The sequence below is a fragment of the Canis lupus genome, chromosome 4 (assembly GCF_011100685.1).
Source record: "Canis lupus familiaris isolate Mischka breed German Shepherd chromosome 4, alternate assembly UU_Cfam_GSD_1.0, whole genome shotgun sequence".
Lineage (NCBI taxonomy): Eukaryota > Metazoa > Chordata > Mammalia > Carnivora > Canidae > Canis > Canis lupus.
Window position 1 is genome coordinate 59,740,988 of NC_049225.1, and position 17,011 is coordinate 59,757,998.

Below are 17,011 nucleotides of genomic sequence, written 5' to 3' on the forward strand. Positions count from 1 at the left end.
GTAAATGCTCTATCGTCATGAAGCTGTTCCTCTTTTTCCTTAATCTACACCTTTCCACAAAACAACCTTACCTGAAAATGTAATCTTCATACGATTCTCATTCTTCTGAGTCACCAGTTTGGGGTGTGGTATTTAACATGGTGGTTGAGGGAATGGGTTTGCACCTGGGGCCCATGCCAGCTCTGCTGTTCACCAGGTGTTTGAGCGTGCACAGGCTCATGAGGGTAATCATGGTAGGCAGCCACCCTCTACAGCTGTTGGGCAGGTTAAATGAGAAATTGCAAGGAAAGCACTTAGCACAAGCCTGGCCTGTGGTAAAGTCTCAGGAATGGCAGCTACCCGCCTTACCGACGTCACCATCATTGAGGCCTTCACTCCTTCCTTCACCTATGGCAAGGGCATCTGGGGCCCCACCACATGCCGAGGTCTCTGCTGGGGGCTGAGGATGAGCGGGGGCGGGGACGGGGCGGGGGTGGCTGTGGGGTGGCTGATGCACAGAGAAGTAGAGAGCAGAGCTGAGCCCCAGACCAGGAAGATCTGGGGACGAACCCCAAAGCTATCACAGGGCTGAAAGGGCCCAGGAGGGTGCTGCTTCCCAAGGCTCTAAGCATCCCACTTCTAAGTAGATTATAATCTGCCCGAAGAAGGGCAAAGAGGTACAGCTGTGGACACAGAATCCAAGAGGCAAGTCTGTGCCAGGAGGAGCCAGACTGAGTCCTAGTCAGCCTGCTTGGTGACCCTTGCCAGGCTTCCTGGCCGCTGCCCAGCCCCAAGTGGACCAGGTCAGGGAGGCCCTGGCTCAGCACAGGAGGGTCCACCTGTACTGTGCACATGGGACAGGGGCAGTGTCCCACACTCCATACCATCACCACCTGCTGATAGGACCGATTCTGAAGACCACCCCGGGGAACAGGGGATAACCTGAGAGTTTAGCAGGTGATGTGGGGTGGGCACGTGAAGTGAGGCTGGTCGGTGATGAAGATGACAGTGTCGCCATTTGTCAAGTTCTTCCTGGTGCCAGGCACTGTGTTGAGGGCTTTACGAGCATCATCCATTAACCCTCCCCCCCACCCCCACCCCCCACACACGAAGCAGGCCAGTGGTGTTACCACCCTAGGTAGGAAAGGAGGCTCAGAGAGGCTATCTAATTTGCCCAAAGTTACACAGCTTATAAGAGGCAGAGCTGGAGGTGAGTCCTGCAGGAGTGACTCCAGAGCCCAGGTTCCCAGCCACTCCATTTAGCTTCCCAAGTGGACATCAGGAATGTGCTGTCAGGAGGCAGTGGATACAATAACAAGCATTACCCTTCAATTTCCAAGAAAAAACTCATCACTGTTGGAAATATGAAAGGAATGTCAGAAATTCGTGAGCCCAGCTATACACATGAAAACTAGGTTACAGATTTGTTGGATCTATGGCAATATTTTTAAAAAGTCAAAAACGGGCAGCATAGCTCAATGACCACAGGCATGTCAATCTCTGCGAGGTGGTGAGACCCTTTCATACCCTGTGGTGGCTCTTGAATCTTTCTTTTCCTCTTCGGCTTTGGACTGAGTTCTTTCTCAGGGTAGCCTTCACTGATGGGAGGGGAGGTTTTATGTGTCTTGTCTCTTGGGTTCTGGGCTGTGATGGTGTCACCTCTCAGCGACTAAAGCTCACCCCAGTGCCCTTATGCAGGTGGGGCTGGAATCCAGCCTGTGTTCCCCTTGCTTGGATGCTTAGAGGGGCAGCCTTTTTCTTTTTTTTTTTTTTTTTTAAGATTTATGTATTTATTTGAGGGGAGGAAGGGCAGAGGGAGAGAGAGGAAATCCTGAAGCAGACTCCCCATTGTGTGTGGAGCCTGACACTGGGCTTGATCTCAGGACCCAGAGATCATGACCTGAGCTAAAATCAAGAGTCAGATGCTTAATTGACTGAGCCACCAGGCAGAGGGGCAGCCTTTTGAATCAGCATAAAAATACCATCTGAGTGAGAGCACCAAAGGACCCTCTCCCCAGTTTTGTCCATTTCCACGAACCCTGAGAACCTTCTCTAAAGGAGCTGAGGCTTCTGGCCAGAGGGTGGATCAAGGACCCTAGTCTTGTTGGAGCTCTTCTCAAATGGCTCTTGACCCGGTTCTAAAAGCCCATTCTGAGATGATTCTGGTCACAGCTTGGCTTCTTGGAGCTTCTCACACTCAGGAAAGAGATGTTAAAAACATACATGCCTGCCTACAACAGAGTAGACAGTAAGGAGTCCACTCCCCAAGGAAAGGGTCTTTTTTATTTTTTTATTTTTTTGAAGTTTGGGCAGTAGCCACAGAACTTTTTTTTTTTTTTAAGATTTTATGTATTTATTCATGAGAGACATAGAGAGAGAGGTAGAGACATAGGCAGAGGGAGAAGCAGGCTCCCTGCGGGGAACCTGACGTGGGACTTGATCTCAGGACCCTGGGATCACAACCTGAGCCTAAGGCAGACAGTCAAGTACCGAGCTGCCCAGGTACCTCAAGGAAAGGGTCTTTTTAAAAACTTCATCTTGATAGACTAATAATGCAAGTTTATTGTAGATAAGTGAGAAGACAATTTTTTTTTGAGAAGACAATTTTTAAAGTATCTTCTATAACCTTGCCGCTTAGAGCTAATATTGTATGATACATATTTCCATAGGATATATGATATCTGTGCTTTCTCAAGTGTTTCTATACATGTTGTCTCAGGTCAGGTTTTTTAGAAGCAGAGCCTAAGGCAGGGATTCAGGTGCTTTTGATCTAGTGAGGCTGTGCTTCCAGGGGAGACCTGCAAGGGATGGAGTAAAGCAGGATAGAAAAAGGGAAGGAATTGACCAAGGATGTGGCCTGAGGTCAAGTCTAACTTTGACCTGATTTCAGGTGTGTATACAGGGTGCAGTGGGGAAGCCTCTGGAACATATCCGGTTAAGGGGTTGTCCCTCCTTAAGGCAAGGAGATTGGCCCTTTGCACTGACCCTGCTTCCCCATGTCAGTCAGTCATTGGCCGAAGGCTGCAGATAACCTTGTACACTAGGTGGCTCCAGCCACAAGGGGCAATTCTCCAGCGAAGGGGGGTAATTGTGAGCGGTTAGCAGCCAGCTCTCCCAGCAGCTGCAGGATGGCTGTACCCTCTTACAGGAGGGAACCTGGCCAGGGTACCAATACAGGGTTGCCAGATTCGGCACACAGAATATACAGGATGCTCATTTCAAAACACACACATATACAGGTCAAAAACCAAGCCTACTTTTGCTCTGAAATGCATTAAAAAATTGAAATAGATTAATAGATAGAGGAAATGGTTACAAATGTAGTAAAACAAGTATAAGAGAAGATTAATGATAGAAGCTAAGTGGTGGGTACATGGGTGTTCACTTGAGTGGAAGCTTGAAATTTTTTATATTAAAGTGTTGATTAAAAAATTAAAGAAGATTATATATTATGTTCTCTTATGGAACCTGCTTTTTAGTTTTGCTTTACAATATATTTCAGAAAAACAAACAAACAAACAAACAAATAAACCCATACATATAATATATTTCAAATAGGGGCACCTGGCTGGCTCAGTTGGTAGAGCACGTGACTCTTGATCTCGGGGTCATAAGTTCCAGCCCCACATTGAGTGTAGAGCTTACTTAAGAATAAAATAAAATATATTTAAAACATCTTTTGGGGGCAGCCCTTAAATATATAAATCTTAAAGAAAATTGTGGGGCACCTGAGCATCTGCCTTTGGCCCAGGGCGTGATCCCAGGGCCCTGGAATCGAGTCCTGCATCAGGTTCCCCGCAGGGAGCCTGTTTCTCCCTCTGCCTATGTCTCTGCTTCTCTCTCTGGGTCTCATGAATAAATAAATAAAATCTTTAAAATGTAAAAAATTTAAAAATTTGTCTTGCCATCCTTCTCCATCTCTGGCCACATTCTCTCCTCTCCGGTAGTAGATATCTACTCTGGCGTGTTTGATACCTGCTTGTCCAAACTTTATGTGCAGATAGGAGAGCCATGAGCCATTGAGGGCACTCAATACTGAGTCAGAAATGCATGCACATGGCAAGATTTCAGATGGCACCAGGGCTCACAGTGAAAACATAGTCTCACCAACCCCCCACCTCTACTCTCCCGATTCCCCTCCCCAAGGTACCTCAATGCCCACTTTTTTGTATCCTTCCAGAGAAGCTTATGACATAAACAAGCTTAAACACAACTTTTTTTTTTAAAGTACTACGCATGCTGTTTTGTACTTTGTTTTTTTTTTTTTTTTTACCAAATAACATAATTCAGAGATGATTTTGAACCGGGAGATACGTAACTGCTGTGTTGTTTTAACAGCTGCGTAATCTTCTGCTGTGCAACGTATCCTAATTCTCTGAGCACGCACCCCGCTCTGTGGACATTTTTAGGCTGTGGCTCAGGAAAGGATGTGAAGCAGTCCCAGGAGAAAATGCAGTTGGCTGGCAGGGTCCAGCCCCCCAGAATCAGCCCCCCGGCCTTGGGCCCTTCCTTCCAGAATCTCAGGGGGTAATTTGGGGAGCTCTGTTCTTGGTAAATGAGGTATGAAGAGGTGACAGCTTCTCAGCACGCCTAACTCAGGGACCGCTGTCCCCTCACCTCCACGGGCTAGCTTATCTCACACCTGGATGCACAGCAGGGTTCTTCCCTCAGGCCGGCACTGGGTGGACACCGACTGTGTGCCTCATGGAATTCTCACAATGAGTCTGCAGGTCCGGGAGTTTCATTCTCATTGTCCAGGGAAGAAATGAGAGGCTCAGAAAGGTACAGCAACTTGCCTGAAGTCACCCAGCTAGCAAGTGGCAGAGACCCCAGCCACAGGTTATTGCCATGATGCCAGCCTGCCCAGCAAGGAGGCTGAGGGTTGGAGGAAGGAAGAGGCCAGACTTTGACCAAAGCAGGGAGGGGTCTTTCATCTTAAAACCTGGGCCTCCTCTGATGATGCCCAAGGTCAGTGAGCCATCGTTCACCTGGCGTTTGTCAAAGTGCCTGTCCTCTAGCCTGTGCTCAGTGACTGGGAAATTGGAATGTTGGCCGTTGGAGGGGTGAGGTGAGAGGGCAGGAGCGGGCGGGAAGCCAGCTTCTGGAGGTTAACTGGCTGCCTGGGCCCCTCCCACAGTCCGGCTTCACGACAGCATCTCTGAGGAGGGACATCATTACCTGATCTTCGACCTGTGAGTTTGGGCCCACCCTGGGATGTACGAGGGCACTAGGGGCAGCCTGAGCAGGGATGACCTAGCTGGGTCCCTTGGCCTGATTCCCAAATGCCCCCCCAGCTGGGCTGAATTCCCTCCTCTGAGACAGAAGGTTCCCGAATGTGGTAGGCCTGCCACCCAAACAGTGCAGGTGGGTCTCCCTGAAACGCCAACACACACTTGTTACTTCCTTGTCACATCATTTTGTTTCTATTTGTGGCCAGTGGTACTGGCTTTCCATGTCTAGTGGCAAGATACAGTTTCCTTTTGGAGTAAATTTAAAGTTTTGAAAGCCAGTCAACTGAATGAAAAACAATGAAATGATAGGTTCTTGGGTTGGCAGAGAAACTCAGTGAAGACACTGGTCCCATCTGCAAAAAAAAAAAAAAAAAAAAAAAAAACAGTTAATAGTGGGGAAGGCTCTGCATGTGTGGGTATATGGGAAATCTCCATGCCTTCTGCTCAGTTTTGCTGTGTGCCTAAAGATACTCTAAAAAATAAATTTTATTAAACACAGCAACAAAAATCCCAGTGCCTGGGCTTCCAGGAGCCTAAGGAACCTAAGCGTCCCAGCCCCTGTCCTAACCCCAGCCTGGACCCAGTGGGAGAGCAGAGCAAGTGGTGGGAGGGAAGTCAGTGGAAGGGTCAGCTTGGAGTCAGGAAGAGGTTTGTAGCAGGAGGCCCCTGCCAGGGTCCCTGGGGTTCCTCCCTTTGGTCTGAGGTTCCGAGGTCCCTGGGTACCCCCACCCCTTAGCGTCCTGGAGACTCTTCCAGAAGAGGCAATACGTGGAGCCTCTGTGGGAGGGTGACTCTGTGCCTATCTCCCCAGGGTTACTGGCGGGGAGCTGTTTGAGGACATCGTGGCCCGGGAGTATTACAGTGAGGCTGATGCCAGGTGAGTGCCAGGTGCGGCCTGGCAATGGTGGCAGGGGGGCGGGGTGTCTCCCTTACTGGCTTCCCAGGTTCCCGGGATATGCCTGCCTTCACGCGGGGACCCTTCCCTCTCTGTCCCCAGCCACTGTATCCAGCAGATCCTGGAGGCCGTGTTGCACTGCCATCAGATGGGTGTGGTGCACCGGGACCTGAAGGTGAGTGACCCATCCTGGGGTGCGGCTCACCCAGGAGCCTGCCCCTCTGCCTCCTGCCCTGCCCTCCACCTGTGAAGCCAGGGGTCTTTAAGTCCCCTGAGTCGGGTGGGCAGGAAATATCTACCCCACTGTTTAGATGAGGGTGCAGGGAGGAGTATCTAGGCATGGGATCCAGTCTCCTGACTCCCAGGCCCATGTGCTTTGGCCAGACCAGGGAAGATGTAGTTCGGCTGCCAAGGCCAGCTACGGCAGGGTCCAGGGCCCAGCTAGGCCACTCTCTGGTGGCAGGGCCTCAGCATCCTTACAGTGGGGTTGCCATAGCAACGTCTGCTTGGGGTTGCCAGGATGTCAAAGGAGACAGCACAGCCTGGTGCACAGAGGCACTGTGATTCTTGTTTCTGGGTCTCTGGCAGGTGGGGGGAGAAGAAAAACAGGCCTTGGGGCCCTCAGGGTTCTTCCTCTTCCCACCCAAAGGAGAAGAAGGACAGGCCTAAGCAGATGTGTGACCGAGGATTGGCCTTGCCTGGAGTCAGCACGGACTCCTAGCTCTTCTTGGCTGAGCCTCAAGGCATTGAGGCTGGTAGCTCACAAATTACCCCCAATTTTCAGAGCAGGAAACAGAGGCCTAAAGAGCCTAAGGGACTTGCCCAAGAATATGCAGTTCAATTGTGCCTAAGCTAGGAATGGAGCCCCGGCCTTCTGAGCCCAGATCCTGTTCCTTGGGTGGCCACACAAATCAAGCCTCCAGCCCAGAGCAGCCCCAGAGCCACTTGGGCAGCTTTGTTGGACCTCCTAAGTCTTCTGCAGGCTGTACCTCCATCCCCACCCTGGATGGGACCTCCAGGCCCTCCTCAGCCTGGACACCCTCTCTGGACACTCCCCCTGGGCATCCTTCAGAAGGTCCAGGTCTATCTCTGGGAAGCAGTGCTCTGCCCAGAACCCCTACCCACCTCTGACTGTCACAGGGGAGCTCCCTAGGGCTCAGTCTAGACCTGGAGGCAAGTGTACCCTCCAAGAGGGTCCCGGCCAGATGGCAGGGCAGTTCTCCCAGAGGGCCTGTTCCCATTATAGCTACAGCCCCTGCATGGGAGGAGGAAGGAGGAGAGGCAGCACAAATTTAGGCCACTCTGGATAGATTAATTAGTGGCATATTCATCAAATCAGGACAGGGCGGCTACCAAGACCCAGCACACTTTGGGAACGCAGTCCCCAGAGGATAAAAGAGGCCTTCATGACAGGCAGATGGAGCTATATTTGTTTGGGTCCTGCCTAGCTTTGGGCAGTGAGAGGTCAGATGTGGGGCCCCCCTCAGAAGTCCCAGTGGGAAGGGGGGGTCAGAGGAAATCAGCTGTCTCCAGGGACTCAGAACCCATGCTCCCACCCCACCCCAAGCCGTGCTAATGCTCATGGAGCATGTGGTGTGGGCCACTGCCAAGTGCCCTACGTGGATTATCATGACTAATCCATGTGCCACCCCATGAGGTGGGCTTTATGCACTTTTCTGAGAGGAATCTAAAGCTCGGAGAAGTGAAATGGTTTTCCCAAGTTCCATAGCATGGAAGTGGCGGAGCCAGGTCATAGGCTAGGACTACCCAGCTGCAGAATTCACCTCGACTCCCCTCTGGCCTGTGCAGGGGGATTTCCTGTTCTCCACACCCAGCAGAAGACAGCTGTCTTCCAGTCCCCAGAGGCCAGGTGGCACATATGGGGCCCCCATCTCTCAGCCCGGAATGGTTAAGAACATGGCTCCAGAGCCAGACTTGGCCTTGATTCTGGCTCCGTGCCTTATCAGCTGTGTGATCTTGGTCAAGTCACTTAACTTTTGGGGGCCTTAGTTTCCTCATTTTTTTTTAAGATTTTATTTATTTATTCATGAGAGACACAGAGAGAGGGAGGCAGAGACATAGGCAAGAGGGAGAAGCAGGCTCCATGCAGGGAGCCCGACGTGGGACTCGATCCCGGGTCTCCAGGATCACACCCTGGGCTGAAGGCGGCGCTAAACCGCTGAGCCACCCAGGCTGCCCTAGTTTCCTCATCTTTAAACGTATGACAAATACTTATTAAGTGCCTGCTATGAGCTGCCCCCCGCCTTAGGTGCTGGTGATAGTGGCTGACAGACAGATAAGGAGCTCACTGTCTATAGAGGTGACAGTCAATAAACAAGCACATAGACACATGGGGAAAAACTTACAAATTGTGATATCTGTGACCATAACCACCAGTCACTAAGACAGAGGATACCTGGGGGCTCCTCCTTTAGTCATGGAAGGATTCTTTGAGGGGGTGACATGAAGGTAGGAGCAGATGAAGAGAATGGGCCAGCTTTGTGAAACTCAGAGAAGGAGCAGATCAAACAGGAGAAACAGGAAGTACAAAGGCCCTGAGATGGGAGCAAGCATGACAGTTTCAGGGAATGCAGGAGGCCACTGTGGAAAACGGGAATAATAATGCCTATCCCAGATGTTGTTGAGGTGATAAGTGAGGTGATATATGCAAACTACTCAACCTCGTGGCTGGCACACAGTAGCGGCACAATAAATGTCACTCCTTTTTCCTTATTGCGGTGTGGCTCCCCCCACCCCAGTTCCCTGCCGTTGCATCAGCCTCAGCCCCAAACCCTGAGTAGAGGCGAAGGAGGGGATGGGTGGTAGAGAAAGGGTTGTCCTGTTGCAGGTTGTCCTGCATGCCCTAGGGTGTTCCCCTCTCTGGGGGCCGAAGCTCAGGGTCCTGTGGCTGGGACAGGAGGTGGGGTCAGGGCCCACTGCTCCTCCTCCTGTAGGCTCAGGGCCCCAGAGGTGAGGCTCTGAATCTGCTCACTGTCCTCTGGCTCTTTCTTCCCTGATTTCCCTCTTTTCTCTGGTCCTGGGAAGCCGGAGAATCTGTTGTTGGCCTCCAAACTCAAGGGCGCAGCGGTGAAGCTGGCGGACTTTGGCCTGGCCATAGAGGTAGAAGGGGAGCAGCAGGCATGGTTCGGTGAGTGGGGGCAGGGGACGGCAGGGGTGTCAGGGACCAGCCTTGTGTTGACGCTTTGAGCTCTAGGAGCCCCCCTGCCCCAGCAGGGACAGGCAGGAGATGACTGTTGCATGAGCCAGGGCTCAGGGAGCAGAGGTCTCACCGCACTTAGCCTCTGGTCGGTGGGTGTTGCCCATCCTATCTCCATGGGGGTCAGGGGCAGGGATGCGGTTACCATCAAAACAGTACACGGCTTCTCCGCATGCGCACACGCCACCAGTGTTGGCTGGGGGCTTCCATGGGTTCCCCTAACGGCCTGGGTGCCGTGCCAGAGCCAATGGTCCTGACTTTGCAAACAAGGAACACGAGGCTAAGAAACTTGGAAGAGTTCATGGGAAGTTAAAAGCGGCAGAGCCAGCCTTTAAGCTCAGAAGAGCCAGCGTACTCTGAGATTTTGACATAATTGAGTTCTTTTCAAAAAGGAAAACTTTTTGGGGGGTGCTACTGATCAGTGGTTTAGAGCCAGAGCTCTGGGTTCAAGTTCTGACTCTGCCACTCAGGAGGTGTGTGACTTGGGGGCGAGTCATTTCACCTTGCTGAGGCTTCGTGGCTCATCTGTAAAATGGGGGTGATAACCGTGGGTCCTCAGGGCTGTGTGAGGAGTAAATGAGACCAGGTGTGGAATGCTCAGTCCGATGCTGAGCACACACACAATAAAGAGTGCCTGTTCTTATGATTACTTGTTAAAGTACTTTGGGTGCCCGTTTATTTCAAGTGATCCTCGAAACACTGCTGGGAGGTAGTAAAAGGAGGAATCCTTAATCTCTCATTTGACAGATGAGGGAACTGAAGCCTTGAGGGAAAAGAGGCCTCCCCAGGGGACATAGGGCAAAACCAGAGTTAGGGGCAGGCCTCCTGCTAGCCCAGGCCCAGCTCCTAGAAGGGTAGGGCGCGGGCAAGGGTTCTGCTCAGTCTTTCCGGGCATGGCAAGGACATTTTGTCTAGAGTGGCACCAGCACTCGGTAGTGGCTGCGGGAGAGCTGCTAGAAGTGTATGATGCTGAGTCAGGACACCACGGGAAGGATTCTGGGATTAATCCATGACTTCTGCCATAGGCTCTGGAGTGGGGGTGGTGACAGGTGCACTGTGTATTTGTCCACCCTGGTCTAGAGGCTTTGCTGCCTCGCCAGGCCAGAGCTTCCTGCCTCTGACCCACTCTGGGGGGCGGGGAGTGTTTTCCCCATCTCCAGGGCAACCCCATCCCTCTTCCAGCAGGATCTTGCTCTAGGTTGCTTACATGCCAACCTCTGTGTGTGTGTCTGCCTGTCTGTGTGTCTGGGGAGCAGGGTTCGCAGGGACGCCGGGATACCTCTCCCCAGAAGTGCTGCGGAAGGACCCATATGGGAAACCCGTGGATCTGTGGGCCTGTGGTGAGTCCATCCCAAAGCCCTCTCACCACCCTGGGTGCTTGCCCCTCGGGTGCCCTCTCCTTTCCCATTCTTCCTCTCTTCGTCGCTCCTCCTCACAGAAGGGTGAGGCTTCTCCTGGTCCTTTCCCCAGGGGTCATCCTCTACATTCTGCTGGTTGGGTATCCCCCATTCTGGGATGAAGACCAGCACCGCCTGTACCAGCAGATCAAAGCTGGCGCCTATGATGTGAGTGTCCCTCCTCTCTCTGGCCTCCCTGTGGTCCCTTGTGTCCCTTCTGGTGAAAGCCAATACCAGGGAGGTCAGAGACCTAAGCTGTCTCCCTCCTGCCCTCCCAACCCACTTAGGCCCCCTGCCACCCTTTAGTTGTAGGGTGGGTGGAGTTTGAGGGGTGACGGCACACGACCCCACCTCATGGTTGGGCCTTGGTGTGATGGCATTTAGCCTGGGGCCCCAAAGGGCAGAAGCATCACCAAAGTGGGGTGAGCGGTAGAAGGTAGGCCCCAGAAGCCAGACCCCCTCCCTCCCTCTCTCCCTCCCTCTCTCTCTCACACACACAAATAATAATGCACATACAAATAATAATAGCTAACACAGCACTCTTCTAAATGCTTTCTACATTATCAGCGCTAATCCTCATACCCAGCTATGACATAAATAAGATTATTATCCCCCATTTTACAGAAAGGGAAGCCGAGGCACAGACAGGTTAAATAACTGCCTGCACCGCATAGCTAAGAAATGGTAGAGCTGGGATTTGAACCCAGGCAGTTCGGCTCTAGTGTCTGTGTTTCTAATGACTGAGCTATGCTGATTTTCAATAAGGCTGATTCTATCAAGCCATGTGCTATGTGTTTTATATCATATTGAACCCTCATATCTTTAGGGACAGCTTGAGGGTCACATGTCTTGTCCAAAATCACACAGCCCAGGAGGCAGAGCCAGGACTTGGGCCAAGCCTTATTTTTTGTTTTTAAGATTTTATTTATTTATTCATGAGACACACACACACACACACACACACAGAGAGAGAGAGAGAGAGAGAGAGAGAGAGAGGCAGAGACCCAGGCAGAGGGAGAAGCAGACTCCATGCAGGGAGCCGACGTGGGACTCGATCCCAGGTCTCTAGGATCATGCCCTGGGTCGAAGGCAACGCTAAACCACTGAGCCACCAGGCTGCTCATGGGACAAGCTTTCTGACTCTGAAGTCTGGCCTATAACCACTGGCCTACTGCTCCCCAGATAAGGCACAGCCTCAGGAAAACAGAGGAAGGCCTCCTTCCCCTCTGGCCGCTGCTCTGATTTGTCCTGGGGGCAAAGGACCCTGACCCTCCTCTGGTTCCAGAGGGGCCCCTGCATTAAGGATCCCAACTCCTCCTGGTTTTGGATGCCCAGTGGATGGACAGTAGGACCCCTGCCTGCTCCCCTGCCAGTCAGGGGCTGGGGGATCGCAGGGGTGGCCTGGGGTAGGCTGGGCAAACCTGGCCCCTCTGCCCCTTCCAGTTCCCATCACCAGAATGGGACACCGTCACCCCGGAAGCCAAGGATCTGATCAATAAGATGCTGACCATCAACCCATCCAAACGCATCACGGCCGCTGAGGCCCTCAAGCACCCCTGGATCTCGGTGAGCCTTCCTCGGCAGGGCCCTACCAGGAGCGCCTCCAGATTCCAGGGTCCAGACCTCCATGGAATCCTGGCCTTGCCCCTGGCCCCTCAGGCCCAGCATAGGGTCAAGGTGGCTTAATCCAGAGATGCTACCTTGCTCTGGTTCTCAAGGGGAAGTGGGAGGACATTGGAGGCCTTCTGTGTTGGCATCCTGACTGGGGGTGCTCCTGGCATGGAATGTCTGGTGCCAGGGATGCCAAGCACCTGCCGTATTTACAATGTCCCCTAGAACAAAGATTTGTCCCCCCTAAGATGCCAACCACAGCTCCGTAAGACGCCCTGCCGAAGGGCCTTTGGGAGGGCCTGCCTCCCACTCACGCACCTCTCCCCACTTCCTCCAGCACCGGTCCACCGTAGCCTCCTGCATGCACAGACAGGAGACCGTGGACTGCCTGAAGAAGTTCAACGCCAGGAGAAAACTGAAGGTAACAGGTGCTCGCCCTCCGTGGCCCCCGGACATGGCGTAGCTTGGTTGGGTCTCCACAGAGGCCGAGAGACTCACTCACAAGTTCTCTCCTTCCCTGAGTCAACGAGCACTTACTGAGCACCGACTCTCTGGGCTGGGGAGTGAGCAGGTGGAAAGGACAGACAAGGAACCAGGACATTAAGGGGCAGTGGTGAGTGCTGTGATGGGGCACGCCCTGAGGCTGGAGGTGACCACAGCAGGGCCGCGAGCCGGGTCTGGAAGGACCAGGGCAAGCATCCCAGGAAGCCTTGCTGGGCAAGGTGCACTTAGGCGGACGCCCAGAAGGATAAGCAGGCATTAGCCACGTAGAGTCAGAGTGGGCAGATGTTCCACAGAGAGAAAAGCTCATGCAGAAGTCTGGGAGCATGAGCTTGACCCCATAGGGGGCCTCTAAGTGTTTCAGTGTGGCTGGCGAGAGGTTCTAGGGGGTGAGATGGGACTGGGCAGGAGACTGGGAGGTGGGGGGTGGGTAAGAGGTCCTGCTGCCAAGCACTAGAGAGGACAAGCCAAGAGACAGGGACAGGGGTCACCACCCAGAGGAAGCCACAAGGGGACCCAGGTGGGCCAGGAGCTGCCTCTCAAGCAGACTGTATGTGCTCCCAGGGCTGTGGTACCCCCTGGCCTAGACCTCGCCAGGGACCCCATGAGCAGGTAGGAAGAGCAACTGAGGGGGTTCCAGCCTGCTGGAACAGAGAAGCTGTCAGAATGCTGAGTGACAGATCCTGAGGCCCCAGCTCATTGGGAACCTTCTCACCAACTGCTCCCAGGCCTGACATGGTGGCTCCGGAAGCGACATGGGCCAAGGGGGTGGTGGGCAGCATGATGCCAGGAGAACTAAGTCCCACTCCACCTCCCCACGGGGAATGGTCACAGAGCATATTTCAAAATGTCCTAAAATCATGGGCTGTCAGACTCAGAGACTGTCTAAATCAGACAGCACCAGGACCAGGAAGGCCATCCTTGGGCCCCTTGTTGAGACAAGAGGCTTTCTCATGTCAACCGTCCATGGCTGTGAGCCCAGGAGCCCTGGGGAAGATGAACTAGTGGTGAAGTAAGGTACTGAGTGCCTGGGTGGAGGGGGAGGAGGGTGGCCCCAGGAGGGCAGGGTCTATCGTCCTTGGCCTTTAGAAGTCCCCACCAACAGGTGTCTCCGAGCCCTTCTACTACCTCTGGCCAGGTCACTGGAACCTATTAATATCTGCTGCTAGGATGGCCCTGTCCCAGGAGCTGTGCCAGCTCAGGCCTGGCTCACCCCGATTTCCCCAGGGAGGCAGGGATGGTCTCTGGGCCATGGGTTGAGGGCAACTGGATGAGCAGGGCAGAGGGCTTTGGCTTTGTGTCTCAATGCAGCACCTGCCTCCTTCCCCCCTCCCCATTTCTGTCTCTCCTCTTCCCTCCAACTTCCTGTCCCCCACCTTCCCTCCTTATCTTTGCAGGGAGCCATCCTCACCACTATGCTGGCTACCAGGAACTTCTCTGGTAGGTGGTGGGACCTCAGAGTCCCATATATATCCTGCACAGGTCTGTTGGGAGCATCGCCCTGTCGGATATCTATGGGGCCTCAGGCCAGGAGCCTGGGAAGAGTGAGGGATACAGAGGACTTTAAGACTGGGGGCTTGGGTCACCTGCACCCAGAGGCGGCGGGAGCTGAAAGGTCAGCAAGCCAAAGGCCCACGAGGAAGGGTTAGAGGTTGAGTCTGGCTCCCCAGCCTCCCACCAGTGCTGGGATTCTCAGGTTGGGCCAGCCCGAAGAGAAACCTCCCGAATATTGGGGTATAGGTCCAGGGAGGACTGAACCAGGGCCAGGGAGTAGCAATATTCCTGTTTGCTGCTGGTACTGAGCCCTGTACTCAGCAGTCTCCATGCTTTCACCCAGGTGGCCTTTGTGACAGGGCAGTGGGGGCCTGAGAGAGAGGCAGAGCCTGCTTTCAGTACAGCTTTGCACCACCCCAGAGCAAGTGCTCTTAACCAAGATGGGTCATCAGAGAGCCCGGGGTAGCAGCCTTTGGCCTTGGCCAGAGCCGACTGGTTAAGACAGGGAGTACCCAACGACCTGCAGCGTGTAGCCCCAAAGAGAAAAAGGAAGGGATTAGTGTCATGGCTTAGCAAGAAGCTCCCCTTGGCACATTGGAGAGCACCCAGGCCAGCCCCTGCCAGAGGCTTCTCTCTGGGGAGACCGGACAGCTGACAGGGCAGCTGAGCAGATATAGCAAAGCTCACCCGAGGGGCCCTCTGACTGGGGCTGCTGGGCCAGCCAGCTAGGGCTGCTGTGGACATGTGGCCGGTTCCACAGCAAGGGGTCGGTCTGGGAAGCTATGGCTCTGACTTTGCAGGGAGTCTACCTGCCAGATTAACCAGCTGGAAGAATGAGACCCAGAGGCATGAGAACTCTGCAGCTTCAGATTTGGGCTCGCCCCACCGCATTCTCCCCAGACAAGGATCCTACAGTTCCTTCAACTGAAACATGAGCCACCCAGACAGTCAGAATCTTTTTTTAACATCTGAAGTGCCCCTGGAAACTCAGAGCTCCCAAAATGGTGCCCGTGGGTCAGTTTCCATCTCTTGATGGGCTCATGGGGACCAGGGGTGTTTTTAAAACAGCGGCGCTTTTGACAAGAGTCCCCAGCAATTACAAATGAGGAGATTTCACAGAAAAACCCAGTTTTCTGTCTTTTCTTGAAATTCAGAACACGTGACCTCACAGAACCTGCAGTCCTGCAGTCGTGGGCTGGAGCTGAGAGGGCCCCCTTGAAGCTGAGGGGCGACCACTCCCCCTGTTCCACTGCACGCCCCAGCCCGGCCCACGAAGCTCACAGAGGATGGACAGCCATCCCTCTCGGCTTCGGGATCCAGAGGCACCCACCCCCGCATTTACTCTGCAAGAGGGAAACTTGCCTGGAAGGGTCACAGGTGGACTCGTGAGGGGGACTGGGAGGCTGGGCCAGCATGAGCCTGTCCCTCAGAGCCTCTGGGGCATCCAGGTCCCGTGCCTCCCCTCTTCCCAGGCTCACCATCCCCAGGCCACCGGGAGGAGGACTTACAGTGGCTACACATTTACTGAGCGTCTACTGCATACACGTCAAGTGCTGTGCTAAGCGCTTTAGAGATACCCTGTCTCCTTTAACATAAGGCAATTGTTTGTGGTCTGAAGCAGCCAGAGGCCAGACGCGAGGCAGGGCTGGGCATCCATGCCAATTCCTGGCCGTGGGCGGCCCTCTCCAAGGGCTCTGGCCAGGAGGTAAGGAGGGAGAGAGGAATGACAGAGGCGGGGCCTCCCCAGGGCTGCTCTGCCTTTCCCAGCCACCACGGAGCTGCCAGCCCAGCCGTGGGGCTCTGAAGTCTGAGGGGAGGGAGGCCTCTGGAGGGGATGGGTGCTCTGGCAGGGTAGGCCCCTGAGCGGGGCATCTGCTTCTCCTCACCGGCAAAACAAGGCCCGCAGCTGTCCAGAGTGAGTAGGCAGGGCTGACACATGACCTCGGCAGCAGCGTGGGGCTAAAATTAGAGCGGGGCTGGGGCGGGGAGGGAGAAGCCAGCCCCGGGCCAGGCAGCCAGGCCTCCGGGTTGGCCGCCACCAGCCCGGGCGGTGACCGGGATCCAGAGGGAATCCCCAGGCTGAGACACTGACCCCACGGGGCTGGGACGCACCGGTCACCTCCCGCAACCCATGGGGCCCGAGGGGCACGCTGGGGCTTGCTGAGGAGCGGGGAGCCCAGGCCCACCTAGCGGGCACCCCCAGGCCTCGGCGCCAGGGAGGAAGGAGGAGCAGGAGCAGGAGCAGGAGCAGGAGGAGGAGGAGGAGGAGGCGGCCCGCGGCTCGCTGAGGCGCCCATGCTGCTGCTCCTCACCCTGTGGGCCTCGGTGCCCTGCCTGCTGTTGGTAACCCTCTACTTTTTCTCCTTCGCAGGAGGGAAGAGTGGAGGAAACAAAAAGAATGATGGTGTGAAGGTAAGCCCCCCGGGGGGCCTGGCAGGGCCGGCATCGGCATCGGCATCGGCATCGGCATCGCGTCGGGCGGCAGCGTTTCCACCCACAGGGCCTGGCTTGCGGGGCTGGGGCGAGGCCCAGGCCTTGCCCACGGTGTTCCGGGCAGATGGGGCAGATGTCGTCCCTCGTGCGGCCCGGGCCGTCCCCAGGATTGGCGGGGGCAGGAGGGGGAGGGGGGCGTTAGAGCAGATGGGCGAGGCAGGTGGCCTGGGGATAGGGCGGGCGCCCAGGCAAG

At 54.5% G+C, this 17,011-nt stretch overlaps 1 protein-coding gene across 2 annotated transcripts in view; it reads left to right on the plus strand.

Moving 5' to 3' along the window:
- CAMK2A (calcium/calmodulin dependent protein kinase II alpha) overlaps positions 1-17,011 on the plus strand; it is a 64,926-nt gene that overhangs the window by 25,041 nt on the left and 22,874 nt on the right. For both annotated transcript variants that reach the window (XM_038535043.1, XM_038535044.1), the window contains exons 4-13: positions 5,117-5,171; positions 6,022-6,087; positions 6,208-6,280; positions 9,151-9,253; positions 10,579-10,662; positions 10,793-10,887; positions 12,163-12,285; positions 12,668-12,751; positions 14,229-14,271; positions 16,697-16,737. In XM_038535043.1, coding sequence (XP_038390971.1) covers positions 5,117-5,171; positions 6,022-6,087; positions 6,208-6,280; positions 9,151-9,253; positions 10,579-10,662; positions 10,793-10,887; positions 12,163-12,285; positions 12,668-12,751; positions 14,229-14,271; positions 16,697-16,737 — 767 coding nt within the window. The remainder of the gene's footprint in view (positions 1-5,116; positions 5,172-6,021; positions 6,088-6,207; positions 6,281-9,150; positions 9,254-10,578; positions 10,663-10,792; positions 10,888-12,162; positions 12,286-12,667; positions 12,752-14,228; positions 14,272-16,696; positions 16,738-17,011) is intronic.